Consider the following 16613-nt stretch of genomic DNA (forward strand, 5'->3'; position numbering starts at 1 on the left):
CGCTACATTTCTAAAGTTATTTAAAATTCTTCTCCAAATTCAACAGGCCTTGTGTTTCAGCAGTCTCTCTGAAAGAACAGTAACAAAATTCAAACTTCAGCGTAAAGAACAAAGATTAAAAAAGGGTAGCCCCCCTCCTATACAGAATAGTTTCTGATCGTTTTAAGTTTTAATGTTGCTCCTTACTTTTAGTTGAAAAAACTTGTTTGTTTTAATTAATTTTCTCATTTAAGTAATCTCAAAAGTTAGCTGCATAATAAGCAAAGTAACCTCATGTGATTTCAAAGAATTTTGTCAATGAGTATTCTTACCAAGATTATTTAAAAATGAAAATTTGGAACAGATTTCTTTTTCCTTCAGAAGTTTTTTTTTGCATTTAGTTACCTTCATAAGACTGTACCAGCCACTATTGACTTTATCAAACTATATCAGCCACTATTGAATTTTAGATGTATCTTCGCACGTTTCTAAATTTGTTCATCTAACCCAGTGGTTCTCAACCGGGGTCCACATGGATCCCTAGGGGTCCATGTAACATTTCCGGGGGTCCACAGGCAAAACAACAAATTGGGGGTCCACAATGATATTTTGGGGGTCCATGAAGAAAACCAACTCAGAACACTCTTTATTTTTGAAAATTTAATTTCTAGTGTAATTTACTGTTCACTTTATATTGTGTTCCCTGCCTGATACACCGTCAACACTTAGTTGCAATGAAAATGAGTGCAAGTCTCCATGATGCCCTTACTGTTGTAATAAAAGTAGTTAACCATATTAAATCAAATTCTCTCCGAGACCACCTTTTCGTGAATTCTGTAAGTAAAATTGAGAAAAGTTTGGGCGGCTTGTATCAAACAGTTCGTGGTAACGAACTGTAGTAAGGAGCGACCCAGCTCAATAGTAACCAAAGCTCTAAAAAAAGCTCTAAAGGTCTTGAATTTTGATACCAATAGCTACATCACAAGAATCGCATTTTAATGCTGATTTTAAATATATAAGTTTCATCAAGTTTAATCCTACCCATCAAAAGTTACGAGCCTGAGAAAATTTGCGTCATTTTAGAAAATAGGGAGAAACACCCTCTAAAAGTCATAGAATATTCATGAAAATCACACCATCAGATTAAGCGCATCAGAAAACCCTACTGTAGAAGTTTCAAGCTCCTATCGACAAAAATGTGGAATTTTGTATTTTTTGCCAGAAGGCAGATCACGGATGCGTGTTTATTTGTTTATTTGTTGTTTTTTTTTTCAGGGGTAATCGTATCGATCCAGTTGTCCAAGAATATTGCAAGAGGGCTCATTCTAACGGAAATGAAAAGTTCTAGCGCCCTTTTTAAGTGACCAAAAAAATTGGAGGGCACCTAGGCCCCCTCCCACGCTGATTATTTTCCCAAAGTCAACGGATCAAAATTCTGAGATAGCCATTTTATTCAACGTATTCGAAAAACCTTATAACTATGTCTTTGGGACGATTTACTCCCCCACAGTCTCCGTGGGAGGGGCTACAAGTTACAAACTTTGACCAGGGCTTACATATAGTAATGGTTATTGGAAAGTGTACAGGCGTTTTCAGGAAGATTTTTTGGTTGGGGAAGGGGTTGAGAAGAGGGGGATAGGCTGGGGGAACTTTCCATTGAGGAATTTATCGTGGGGGAAGAAAATTTCCACGAAGGGAGTGCAGGATTTACTAGCATTATTTAAAAAAAGAACAATGAAAAAAAAATACAAAAAGTTTTTTTTCAGCTGGAAGTAAGGAGAAGCATTAAAACTTAAAACGAACAGAAATTATTACCCACATGAGGGGCCCACCTCCTCCTAACACCTCGCTCTTTACGCTAAAGTATTTTTTTGTAATTTCAACTATTTATTCTACGGCTTTTTTGATTCAACGGTCATTCTTAATGAATTGGGACAAAATTTAAGCTTTAGTGTAAAGAGCGAGGTACTGACGAGGGGGCAAACCCCCTCATATATGTAATGAAAACATGAGAATACAAAAGTTCTTTACGTAAGCTAACTTATAAGTTACGTATATCTTTTACTAATAAAATGATTCGTAAAAAATTATAGAGCTAACTTATAAGTTACGTATATCTTTTACTAATAAAATGATTCGTAAAAAAAGTTCTAGTTGCCTTTTTAATTAACCAAAAATTTGGAGGGCAACTAGGCTTCCTCCCCCGTTCTCTTTTTCTCAAACTCATTCGATCAAAATTATGAGAAAGCCATTCAGCCAAAAAAAAAATAAATATGCAAATTTCGTTTTATTTTTTCTCTGCGGAGAGCCAAAATCAAAATATACATTGTTTCTAAAACCTTCAGAAATTAAATAAAAAAAACCAGTTTTTTTTTAACTGAAAGTAAGGAGCGACATTAAAACTTAAAACGAACAGAAATTACTTCGTATATGAAAGGGGCCTCTTCCTCGTCAACGCTAAGATTCTATTGTTTACTTTTTTGCTGACACACAACTTGGAGCAAAACTGCTTTCAAATAAATGTGATGTGTTTTACTTATCAGATATATTTGAAAAATTTAATTCACTTAATAAACAGCTCCATGAAAACAATTCTGATCTGATATCTAGTAAAAGTGCTATTGCTGCTTTTCTAAGGAAACTACGGCTGCATAAGAATAATATCAGGCGTCGTGCATTTGAACAGTTTCCTTGTTTGGCTTGTATTAACAGGGATTTGCAATACGAAGATCTTGCATTATATAGTGGATATTTGGAAAATATACATGAAGATATGCGAACTCAGGTTGGCGACCTACTCGGGATGGATATACCGATTTGGGTTTCAATTCCTTTCGAAGTTAATGTTGCCGAAATAGACATATCTTTGCAAGAGCCCCTCAACGAAATACAAAGTGATGAAATAATGCATGCAAAATTCAAATATCACCAAGTACAATGTATGGAAAACAAATGATGTTGCTACAAAGTACCCTTCGCTCTGGCATAAACTACGTTATTCCTTTTCCTACATCTTATTCAGTTGAAGCGGGATTTAGTCGTCTTTCTTAAATGTTATCAAAAGATCGCAATAGACTTGACATTATGAAAAGGGGTCATCTTCGACTACCATTAACATCATTAGAACCAAATATAAATCAACTCGCCGAGAACAATCAATCAAAGGGATCTCATTGAATAAACATGCCTTTACATTTTTTTTTTAATCACACACTTAATTTCAACTCCTTTTTTATCCAGTTTACATAATGTTGGAGTGAATTAAACTGCCTGAGGAGCTCTACTCTCCGTGAGCTTGTATTGCTTGCCCATGGAAGAAACATTTTAATATTGTAGTTATTGTCACAATAATAGTAATAATAAAAATATTAATAATACTTATTATTATTATAGTAGAATATTTTATTTGTATTAAATTAGTTTTCATTTAAAAATAAAGCTTAATCGTATACTATTTCTTTGATAATTAAAACCCTAAAATTTATATTAGTGAAGCATAGAAAACTGTTCTTATGTCCAATAGCTATGAAGGGGTCCACCAAGATAAAAAGAAGGGAAGGGGGGTCCATGAATAAAAAAAGGTTGAGAACCACTGATCTAACCAAAGAAAAATTTATTACTTAACTACTTATGACTGTGACCACTGTGGCAAAGGAAGTAGATTTATTTCTCCTATAAAAAGATTTATTAGATAAAAGATTTAATTTTTTCCCTATACAAACTGAACAGAGGTTGGGTATCCGACAGATGATTTTTGGTGATATAGATTTGTAATTAGGTGATAATTTGTTTACTCAGACAGGAATTATGGGGTACATAGACAAGAAGTAGGGCTTGTGGTGCATAAGGACAATTTTAGGGCACGTTTAGGCTGGGAAGGTGTTAATAATAGAATACTAATTTCTCATTTTAGGACTAAAAAGTTCAGATTTTCAGTTATTGCAGTATACGCCCCTGTTGAGCCCACTGACGATGATACTAGTGACTCAGATGAATTTTTCTTACACTTACAGGAGCAAATAGACAGGGTCCCAGGTAGATATATGGTGTAAGGAGGTTTTAACACCCAGGTCGCTAGAAATAGGGATAGATGGTATTCTAGCCTAGGTAAATTTGGTTTAGGAAAAGAAAACAGTAATGGCTACAGACTTTTGCAATTTTGTAGGTATAACAATCTAGTTATAACCAATGCGGTGTTTGGTCTTAAAATGGCCCAAAAGATGGCATGGTATTTGCCTGATGAAAAGATAGCAAACCTTAATGATTATGTTATAGTAAACCGAAGACTGGCATGATCAATACAAGATACTAGGGTATATCGGAGTGCTGTTATTGATGTTAAAAGTAAAGATCACCATGTAGTAGTGTACATAGTTAATTTAAAGCTGTAATTTTGGAAGGGTAACTACCTCCCAAGAAGTTATGATGTTGCTAGACTCCAGGATCAGAATTTGAGAGAGACTTTCAAGGAACAGTTGAATGCTAAGCTTGACATTTTAAAACTTTACAATGTGGAAGATGGTTGGAATTATTTTTGAAAAACAATAAGTGAAGTTGCTGATGGTGTCTAAGGAAAGATTGTTAAGACTGCGCCTAGGAATATTAGTGAAAAAGCTTTAATCTTTAATAGAGAGAAGAATGGGCTTGTAGCAAATTATTTGGGTGATAGAACATATCAAAACAAAAGGAATGTAAAGAAATTGGAGAAAGCTTTAAAGATGAAATAAGAAGGTGTGAAGCGGAGGCCATGGATAAAATTGCCGAGGATCCGGAAGATAGAGCTAGACGGAATAATAGTAAAATACTGGTACTGGCATGTTAATAAATTGAGAGGGCATAGTCAATCCAAACTTTTCACAGTTAAAGATAGGAACGGGCCACAATTAATGATAAGGAAGGAGTTAAAGAGAGATGAGTGGAAAATTTTGAGAATGTGCTAGACCGAGATACAGTTGCAGGAAAACATAGAGAGGAAACGAAAATGTTTATGATCCTTGTATGTGAAGGAAGATTTGTTTTGTGAGGAAGAATCAGCAACAGCACTATAAGGATTAAAAAATAATAAAGCTCCAGGTGCTGATTGTGTGGTAAATAAGTTTCTTAAAATGGTGGCTCTTAGTTTAAAAATAAGTTACTGAAGTTTATGAATATTATTTTTGAAAAGGGGAAGTACTTAACGATTTTAGGAAAGCCTTAATTAAACCCCTGTATAAGAAAGGTGATAATATTGAGTGTTGTAATTGTAGAGACATTAGTGTGGTCTCTGTAAGTAGCACATTACTTAGTAATATGATACTTTTTAGACTGAGAGATGCTGTTGACAACGTTTTAAGGGAAGAACACTGCGATTTTAGAAAGGGTAGAGAATGTGTCGATCAAATTTTCACTCTCAGGTTAATGATTGAAAAGTGCATTAGTTGTCAAATACCTTTGGTCCTCAGTTTTATAGGGTATAAGTAATTGTTCGATTCTGTTGATAGAAGAGCTTTAGCCAAGGTATTATTCTTGTATAGTATACAAGACACGTACATTAAAGTGATTAGTGCTATGTACGAGAATAAAACTGCTGTGCTAAAGGTAGGAAATGAGATTAGTAACTGGTTTTGTATTAAATCAGGAGTTAAACAGGGTTGTGCTCTATCCCCCTTATAGGGATCATTTTGATGGACTTTGTCTTAAGGAGCACAGGAAAGGTGGCATGAGACCGCGTCATAAAATGGGAAGGAAAAACTCTCCAGGACCTAGATTATGCTGATGCTTTAAGCATCCTAGATGAAAGTGTGACCAAAATGAATGAACTTTAAGAGGTTTTGCGAGTTCAGGGTGCTAGAATAGGTTTAAAAATTAATGTTAAGAAGACTAAGTCACTGAGGCTAGGAATAAGTGAAGATGAAAGGGAGACTTTGGGTAACAGAAAAATTGACCATTGGGGCCCTTCACTTACCTCGGTAGCATAATTAGTAAAGACAGCGGGAGCAGTGAAGATGTTAAAGATAGAATTGCCAATGCTTTTGGCGTGTTTCTTCACAGTTGACATAAGTGTAAGATTAGGAACATAAGTCTACAAACTAAGATTAGAATATTGGAAGGTATAGTGATAACAGTAGTCAAATATGGCTCTGAAGCATGGGCACTTGGAAAAGTGGATTAAGATTTGCTAGATGTTTTCCAGAGAAATTTGCCAACGGATTATTCTGGGTACCCGGCTGACTGGCTAAATTTCAAACAGTAGGCTGTAGAAAAAATATGGTTCAATCCCACTTTCTAGGGTTATAACGAAAGAGAGGTTGAAATGGCTAGGGCACGTTCTGCAAATGAACGATGAGAGATTACCGAAGATTTTAATTTTTGACCAGCCGTCTAGGGCTAAACAGAAAGAAGGTCGTGCATGTCGGTGATGAAAGAATGTCATAAAGAAAGATTTAAAGGAAATGGAAACTTCCTGGGAGGGTAACAAGAAGGAAGCTCTGAATAAATTGGGATGGAGGTGGAGTGTGCGTAGCAGTGTTGGCCTCAGACGGCTTGGTGCTGAGGTTAGTTGTTAGTTACAGTAGTAGTGTCATTTCCCAAAAATGCTGGGTGGGGGCATTTTTTTCAATTTTCGAATTAAGATACAGAACCTCTCAAAGCATGGTGGGGGAGGTATTTTAATCTTAAGATTTTAATGAAGAAATACAAAATATAAGAATGGTGACGATTGCCCCACTTCTTGTCCCCTAATCTAGATCCTCTTCCTCAAATGAGGTGAGAAGAGGTCACAAGAAAACATTTAAAGAAAATTAGAACTTCATAGAAGATGTTATAGAGTGAAGATTGTAATAAATTAGGTAGAGAAGGTTTGTATGCAGCTATGTTAACCCCATGTTGCTTGATACTTCAGTGAGTTGTTAGTAGTAGCAGTAGTAGTAGTAGTAGTAGCAGTAGCAGTAATAGTCAAATAATATTATCTCAATTATTTTCAACAATGGTCAACAATCAATAAAAATCATTTACCTTCATTTACTTCCTCAGATTTGTCAGCACTTGAGTCACCAGAAATATCGAGATCATACAAGCCAAAATCAGAAATTTTCAGTACCCATCTTGAATTTACAAGACAGTTTGAGGTTTTGAGATTTCCATGCGATCGAATAGGAGAATCGTGAAGGAAAATCATTCCCTGAAATAAGGGAAAATTGAAAAAAGTCAGTTTGCTGGATTCATTGTCGTATCTACCTATATAATTGATTATGTTGCTTGCTTTTAGCCAATCACTAATCAATAGTATTTTAAATAATTGTGTGACGCTATAATACGGATAACTCGAGCGAGTATGCTTCGTTATAAACCATAGTCAGTAGGTTTCCGATTCTTACAAGAGAGTATAAACTGCGTTTTTTTTTATGTCTGTAGACCGATAGGATCTCCTGCTAATTAATTTACAATGGACAACTAATGTCTAATTTTACAGACTGTCAGTAGGCTCAAATAAAATGGCAACGATTTTTTAAGCGTAATTTGGTAGGTCTGATCTGGTTTGTCTCACGGTTGTGGGATTGAATTGGGGGAGATTACGAAAATTTTTTTGGGGGCGAGCTAAGTGGAAGGAGTACTGGAAGGGTGGGGACAAATTGTTTCCAGTTCTTATAAAAGAATAGATGACACATTTTTTCTTTGTATGCTCTTCGACCGACAGGCTCTAGTGAATTTATGCTAGGCTACATATAGCATACGGTTTGGTGACCTCTTTGCAGGTTTTTCGTACTACTAGCAAAGGCTGCCCTGGGTATTTAAAACAGGCAATGGCGGCTAATTAGGTCTGATTATCTCCGTGGGGTTTTGCAAAAAGAAAGTAATTTTACTTTTCCTAATCTTACAGGAGAGCAAGATGAAAACAAAAACACAGAATGAAAAAATCTTTCTCGTACATCAGAATTTGAGGAACTGGAAACTTTAAAGACTGATTCCTAGTCAACTTTTTCGATGGAAATTTACTTGAAATGTCCAAATTGCGGAATCGTCCGATACTTATAAGATAACGTACTTATGCTCTTTTTACACCCTTTTGGAACAATTTACAACTCAGTCAAAATTAAAGATGTGCCCATTTTAAATATACCAATGGATAGATTTTTTCAAGCTCTTTCAAACCATTTTAATTCATTTTCGGAAAACAAGTGGACTTATGCCCTTTTTGCAAAACGCCACGGGTCTCCCAGCTTTGTTTTTAGCCCGTTATTAGCCCATGTCTTTTGCCTTTATTTTGTAAAACTTTTACTACTACTTTTTATCTAATACTAGTATGCGTGTACTGGTAACCATGTAGCCGAATCTTTCAGAGCTAAGGATTCACGTGGGAGGAGATAAAAGAAGAGTCTCTTTACTTTAAACTATTCATTTATTTTACAAAGTCAATATATATGGTATGAAAGCTAACGTAAGAGAAATAACTTCACATACTGGGATTGTCTGCGAAACTTCTTATCGGCAAAGCCGTGAAGTAAATTTTTAAAAGAAGCCCCAGATAAAGCCGTGGCACTTTACGAAAATGCGATTACAGAGGCCAATCAGCAATTCGTCCCATCAAAACAGTAAAAGTCTCATCTTTAGATAAGCCTTTGTTGAATGCTGGCTGTAGAACGGCAACCAGGGCCAGAAAAAAGGCTCACAAGAAATAGCGTTCGACTGAGTTTGACGAGGACCAGGCTGTTTTTATTAGAGCTGGAAATGAGTCTGTTAAAGCTGCCCGTCAAGCTAGAGCCGATTACAAACACAAGTCTGTAGACCGACTGAAAAGTACTCCTGCAAAGCAGTGGTGGAGGGTCGTCAATAAAGCTCTACTGTCATCTAAATCTACATCAATTCCATCGCTTCATGTTGAAGGAACGATGATCCAATCAGGCCAGAAAAAGGCAGATGCTCTTGCACAAGTCTTTTCAGAGGTCTCTCAACTCAATAAAGACGGAGTCTCCCCTCCCGCCTTTCCGCGACGAACCGATGTAAAAAAACCAGCATTAACATAACTATTAGTAAGGTGCTCAGAACGCCAAGCCAGCTGGATGTCACCAAAGCTTAAGGACCAGCAATCTCATCCTTAGAAGATGTGCCCTTGAACTTGCTGGTCCTCTCGCCTATCTATTTAGACAATGCTTTGCAGCGGGATCATTCCCAAAAGCCTGGAAAACTGCTTATGTGGTCCCTGTTCCAAAGGCAAAGTCTGACCATACTAACGTAAGATCTTAACGTCTAAAAAGTCTGCTGTCCTGTGTAGGTAAAGTTTATGGAAGCTTCATTAATAAGACTCTTTACCATTACCTTGAGTCATATCTGTTTTTGGCAAACACGCAATGCGGTTTTCGCAGAAAAAGGTCTACATTAGACTTTCTGATTGCACAGTATCAAGAGTGGGTTGAGCTCCTTTCTCAGGGGCAGGATATTTGCCTTCTCTCCTTTAACATCGCAAAAGCCTTTGATCGTGTATGGCGCAAGAGACTTCTTTGTAAACTAAAAGCCTATGGAACTGATCGTCGACTATTTGAGGTGCTTGCTGACTTTCTTTGCCAACAATAATTGCATTATCCCTGATGGCGTCATATCAAAAGAACACACAGTCTTATCAGGAGTACCCAACGGAAGTGTTGTTGGGCCAATTCTTTTCTTGGAGTTCATAAAAGACCTAGGGGACAGCCTTGTGAAGAAACCTTACCACTTTGCTGATGACACGATAACCAAAACATCAATTGCAGAAGATGAAGATCCCAACAAACCCCACAAGGAGCTTCAGGGTGACTTGGAGAGAATTGAGGCATGGGCAGATGGATGGCTTGTAAGTTTTACCGCATCGAAAACGAAACAGCTCCTAATTTCTGCAGCACGTAATATGAGGGAGGGCTCATCCTGATTTCGTCTTCAAAGGAAGGGCAATAACGCGAGTTGATACACTGCACCTACCTGGAGTTAATTTCTCTTCGGATCTCTCATTGACTGCGCATTGCAATTAAATTAGATTCTCTTGCTCCAAAAAGATAGGAGTTATCCTAATATGTAAAATTCTTCACCCTGATTAGTTTATTCTGCCACTTTTCATTTCTTGCATCATACCTGTCATGGAATATGCATGTCCTCTCTTTGCTGGTGTAGCTAAAAGACACATCGCTCAACTCCACAGATTCAAAATAGAGCGGGTCGTGCAGCAATCATAGCCACAGAGAAGCATCTGGTACAAAGATAAGCGGCAGCAAGAATTAAAACCAGTCAAAAACGAAAGTGAAAAACAAAGAAATACGCAGTTACAAGACGTGCGACAATGAGGGGTAGCACGATAAATTCTATAAACCCGTGTTCTACTTAGGGTTTCTAGAATCTAATATAAATTTCAAAGTATAAAATTGACCCACATTGTATTAAAAATAGTATTCATGTTTCCTGTTCTAAGACTTATGTTCAATGTTTACAGATTTTCCCCTCATTTTTTCAAAAGTATTTTACCAAAAATAATTTTCCGTAGCCAACAAAATTTTCATTTTAAGGCAATTATTACCGACATAAAATCAGTTACGAGTAGAAACTTAAAGGGAAAAAATATCCACACAAAATGTCATATCATCAGTTACTTCACGGGTGTTGCTGAATGTTAAAACTAAACGTTGCTTTAAACTAAATCAAAAGGTATTTTGTTTGTGGTTAACACTAAGACACCTCAGCACTATATTGAGCATGACTGGGGGTATTAAGTAGAAACTTTCGGGGCTACCTCTATTACTACTTCTGCTCTAACAAATTAAATAGCTAAAAAGAGCGCAAGTGTGGTCAAGCTGTCAAAGAACATTGATATAATCTTTTGGGAATGATGTAAAGTATTATTCTTCAGGTCAACTTCAGGAAGTATAAAATTTAATTCAAAAATACTGTTCGTTTCCTTGTCATAACAATAGTAACCCAAACTACAGATTCTTATAGAAAAAACACGAAAAAATATAAATATTTTTTTTCAAGATATAAAACTCAAAACGAACAGAAATCACAATAAATAGCCGAGTCACACTCAACATGAAAGAAAAATTATCATGAGTAGGACTGATAACCCCAACGCCTTCTCAAAACCAGAAGATAATTTGCGCTTACAAAAGAAGTTTTAAATGTTTTCACTTTTTTTTCACTTTAATAAATAAAAAATTATTAAAATTTTGAGGAATATATATCAGTATATGTAAATTAAACTGACAATTCACGGTCATAAATAGCGCCATTTCAGCTTCACTTATTCCGAAGCTTTCAAGTCGATCAGAGAAAAAATAAATGATAATACTTTTGCCAAAAAAGGCAGGGGGGGGTGTCTCAAAAGTGGTCACAAGCCACCAACTCAATTTGTGTCTCGAATCATAGAAATTGAAGTTTCTTATATAACTCCAGTTCAATAAAAGACGGCAAATACCTCCTCCCTACTAAAGATTAGGCCGTGGGTAAGGAGTTTGAACGTAACATACCTATGTTGGTCCATGATAATGCTTCAATCAAGTGCAATACCGAAAAAAATTCCACATATATTAGCGCTACATCTAAACTCTTACGCAAAAATAATTTTTAAGCCTTGTTGGTTCTACTCCACGCAATTCAACTAATCAAACGGCTTAAGTATTTGATACAGGATTTAAACTAATCATTAATTTTAAATGTATTTATTTATTTATGTATATTTTCTCGAAAAGGGATCCAGATTTTTTTGGAAAAATTTGCATCCTGGGACTTTCTGTCCTAAAAAGAAACGATCTATACAGGTCACGAGTTTGAGAAAATTCGTCAAGAACTTTAATTTTGGAAACAAAATCCTGTGAGTGACGTCATATTTTTGAGCGTATTTTAAGAGCATATATACGTCATACTTGCCTCAATAGTGAGTGTATCGTTCTTAGTGTCTATAATGCAGGCAAAATTACAAAAAAAACACATAATTGGCAAGAAAAATCATATGATTGACGTCAAATTCATGGGTAAATTTCAAGATAATAAATTTTATACCCTCCCCCCCGCCAGGAGTAAATGTATTGTATTTTATATCTATGACGCGTGCCATATTATATAAATAACTAGCTGTTGAAGTGGCGCTTCGCGCCACCCCAACACCTAGTTGGTGGGGGCGCTTCGCGCCCCCCAAGCCCCCCCGCGCGCGTAAGTCGTTATGCGCCATATTAGTTACGCGCCATTGTAGTTGTGTCCCTGTGTCCCACCTGTGAATATAGATAGATATATATATGTTTAACTACGTAAAACTTGTGAATATACAACAATCTTGGCTGTCCCATTGTCTGTGCATATAAATAGATTGTCAGGTTTACCGACTCTTGAGCATGCAACATATAATTGTCCATGGGAAAAACAATCTGTATTCAGATCTATACCTCATTATTCTAATGATTGCCTTTGAGCTTTGTTGATGGTGATTGCTAATCGAACATTCCCTGTGTCTCCGTCGTCATTTATATATCCCCCTGTGCCCCCCGGCGTCCCCATTGTTTTTGTTTCCCTGTGTCCCGGTCCTCATTTGTGTCCTTTTGTCCCAGTCTGTAATTTCTCTTTGAGTGTCGCGGTCGTCATTTATATTCCCTGTGTCCCGGTGTCCCGATTGTCATTTTTGTCCCGGTAGTCATTTGTGTTCCGGTGTCCCGGTCTGTAATTTCTCTTTGAGTGTCCTGGTCGTCATTTATATTCCCTGTGTACCGGTCGTCATTTGTGTCCCAGTGCTTTGTTGATGGTGATTGCTAATCGAACATTCCTTGTGTCCCGGTCGCTTTCTCTTTGAGTGTCCCGGTCGTCATTTATTTTTCCTATGTCCCGGTGTCCCGGTCGTCATTTGTGTCCCGATGTCCCAGTCTGTAATTTCGTCAGTCGACAAACATGACGTCAGTCGACACACAAACATGACGTCACTCGACACATATACAACTTATTTTTATATATATAGATAGATAGATATAGATGCCCCGGTGTCCCGGTCGTCATTTGTGTCCCGATGTCCCGGTCTGTAATTTCGTCAGTCGACAAAAATGACGTCAGTCGACACAAAAACATGACGTCACTCGACACACAGACACACAGACAACTTATTTTTATATATATAGATTTCTGAGACCACACTGGCTAATCATGACAAAACACAAAATCTCAAAGAAAAGAAGAACGAGGACAATAAAACGACAATAAACGAGGATAATAAAAAGATAAAGGAAGTAAAATTGTTATCCTTGATAAAACTTCTTATTATCAAAAAATTACAGATATTTAATCCGACACCCTTATTTACAAGCTCTTAGATTCAGACCCCACGATAAGTTTACCCGTATACTACGAAACTGGGAATTTTGCAAACTGAAAGGCTTATTACTCCACAAATGTATAAGAAAATTTTATTCTAAAGATTGTTCCGCTACTAAATTAATTATTAAATATCCCAAAAAAACACAAAGATGGAGCTCCTCTACGCCCAATTTTGGCTTCTTATCGATCTCTGACTGCCAGATTGGGAAAACGGTTGTCAACCCCTTTTCGCCCCCTTATGCAGACGCAAACTTCATACATTAAAAATTCAGTTTAGCTTGTTGAAAAATTGGAAGACCTTGATATAAAAAAGATATAATTTTGACCAGCTTTGATGCCATTTCTATTTATACATCTTGTGATATAAAAAAAATGTGAACTGGCTCTTCAAAGAAGATTAGAAGAAAATATTGACCAAATGGACTATAAAACACTGGAAATAGAAACTATTATGCGTCTTGTCCGTCTTTGCAATAGTTCCTCCTCATATTTCCGATATAATAACCAATTTTTCACGCAAATCATGGGTTTACCTATGGGTACGAGCCTTTCACCATTTTGGCAACTTTTATATGGAATTTATTGAAACTTCTGCTTTGGAAAATTTTCCTCTAAAACACCGGTTCTGGGGTCGGTTAGTGGATGAAGTTATTTCTGTTTGGGATCTTGGAGAGGAGTCACTTAGCTCATTCTTCACTCATTTAAACACTTTGGATTCTAACCTTTAGTTTACTTTAGAACTAGGAGATAACCGTAAACTTCCTTTTTTAGATTTATTCATTTTCAATAGGTCTCCTAGCCTTGAATTTTCTATTTATAGAAAACCTACGCAATAGGTATTTACATTTTTCCTCCAGCCACTCTCCGTGCATAAAAAGAGGAGTAGTAATTTCTTTGGTTGACCAAGTTATAAGAACATGCTTGGAGCCTCATTTCGTCTCTGAATTGAACTATATTAGGAACATTTAATTTTGCAGTTGATACCCCATAAAATTACTTGGAACCATTATGAATAAAAACAAAAAAGGCAGAAAGAAGTCATCAACTCCACAAATCCTTACAGATATTATCCCATTGATGGATGAGAAGAAAGTTTTCACTGTTCTATCGTATATTCCAAAACTGAGTGACAAACTGAAAAGAATCCTTAAAAACATAAACTTAATGTCACCTTTAAACATTCAAATAAAATACAGAGCTTTTTCAACAGTGGCAAAGATAAAACCAGCCCCATTCTGGGTAGAGGTGTTTATAGAATTCCCTGTTCTTGTGGCTGTTTTTGTGTTGGAAGAACCCAACAACAACTAGAAGAGAGGTTATTAGAACATAGGTCCTCAATAGACAAGGCCATGAGGCTACGCCAAAGACCTGAGATTTTTTATTCCGCCTTGGCTCAACATTTGTACGACAATTCTCACCATTTCATCTTATTTAACAGCACCTCCACTATTACCCCCGCTAAAGGTCTCATGCAAGTTTTCAGGGACATAGTTGAGATAAATACACCAAAAGAAACACAGGAGAGAAAGGAGGGACAAACACAGGAGGGACAAGGGAGAAACTACTCCCTTGTCCCATTTATTTAGTTCCATTTATTAAGTCTCATTTACGACAAAATTATTAATTCTGATCGTTTTCACATTTCCCCAAAATATCTGATAATAATCTACCTGGAAAGCGATTAGTCTTTAATAGATCTGTAAGTAAAATGAAATCGTGAAATGTCATTTGGACTTGTGTGTTTTAGTCAGTTACCCTTTCACCGTTATTGAAAAAGAGTCATCATATTTTATTTTTGTGTTTTGTTTTAAGGTTTGGTTTTTTATATTTTTGTCACTTTATTCTACACTGAGGACGGTCTAGCGGAGGTCTTGACCGAAATATTTGCATAATTTTTTATGTTGGTTATAACTTTTTTTTACGTTGGTTATTAGATGCTGGTTACAAGTTATTGGGATCCTTCAACGTTATATATATTCCCAGGAGAACCCCTTGTTTTCCCGAGGCAAGAGTAGCAAACAAATATGATTCATTTGGAGGTTGCTACTTACAACGATAATCAATGTATATATGCGCCTGCCACATATCGAGTACCGGTATCCGGCCTCAAAATCGGCTGCGCAATTTTTTTTCTTAAAACACACATAAATAAATTTCTGGTCACAAAAACGATTTAGTAAGGTCACTACTTTCAGCAAAAATTACATAAAAAAACTAGTTTTTTTAACTGAAAGTAAGGAGCGACATTAAAACTTAAAACGAACAGAAATTACTCCGTATATGAAATGGGTTGTCCCTCCCGCAATCCCTCGATAATTACGCTAAAGCTTTTAATTGTTTTAAAAAGCAGAATTGTGGCAAAGAGTCAAACTTTAGCGTAAAGAGCGAGGGAATGCGGAGGGGACAACCCATTTCATATACGGAGTAATTTCTGTTCGTTTTAAGTTTTAATGTCGCTCCTTACTTTCAGTTAAAAGAACTAGTTTTTTATGTAATTTCTGAACGTTTTTGAATTAATGCATGTTTGATTTTGGCTCTCCACACATAAATGATTAAAATGAAACTTGCATTTAATTCCTTATTTGGCTAAATGGCTTTCTCTTAGTTTTGATCAGACGATTTTGAGAAATAAGTGGTGGGGAAAGCCTATTTTTTTTTTTGGTTTTAGTAAAAAATATACGTAACTTAAGAATTAGCTTACGTAATATTCTTAATTTTTTATTATGTATATGAGGGGATTTGTCTCCTCGTTAAAACCTCGCTCTTTACACTAAATCTTAAGTTTTGTCCCAATTCTTTAAGAATGACCTCTGAATCCGAATGGCCGTAGAATAAATAGTTGAAATTACTAAAAATACTATAGCATAAAGAGCGAGGTATTTATCTCCTCCTAAATACCTCGCTCTTTATCCTAAAGTATTTTTAGAACCCCTCATATGCGTAATAATCTCTGTTCGTTTTAATTTTCAATGTCATTCCTTACTTTCAATTGAAAAAACTTTTCCATATTTATTTTTTCATTGTTTTTTTTTAGTAATTTTAGAAAATCCTGCGCCCTTTTCATTGAATTTCTGATCCCCCATGACATATTTCTCCAAGGAAAGATCCTCCCACATAGCTCCCTCCCCTCAACCCTACCCCCAAAACCAAAAAAAATCCCCTGAAAACGCTGTACACTTCCCAATAACCATTATTATATGTAAACACTGGCCGAAGTTTGTAACTTGCAGCCCCTCCCCCAGGGACTGTGGGGGAGTAAGTCATTCCCAAAGACATAGTTATTATGGTTTTTGACTATGCGGAACAAAATGGCTGTCTCAAAATTTTGATCCGTTGACTTT

At 36.3% G+C, this 16613-nt stretch overlaps 1 protein-coding gene across 1 annotated transcript in view; it reads right to left on the bottom strand.

Annotated features, from left to right (window-relative positions):
• LOC136040059 (guanylate cyclase 32E-like) overlaps window positions 1-16613 on the bottom strand; it is a 283260-nt gene that overhangs the window by 63322 nt on the left and 203325 nt on the right. The window contains exon 14 of the mRNA XM_065724125.1: window positions 6973-7138. Within this exon, the coding sequence (XP_065580197.1) occupies window positions 6973-7138 (166 nt within the window). The remainder of the gene's footprint in view (window positions 1-6972; window positions 7139-16613) is intronic.

The sequence above is a fragment of the Artemia franciscana genome, chromosome 20, assembly GCF_032884065.1.
Source record: "Artemia franciscana chromosome 20, ASM3288406v1, whole genome shotgun sequence".
NCBI lineage: Eukaryota > Metazoa > Arthropoda > Branchiopoda > Anostraca > Artemiidae > Artemia > Artemia franciscana.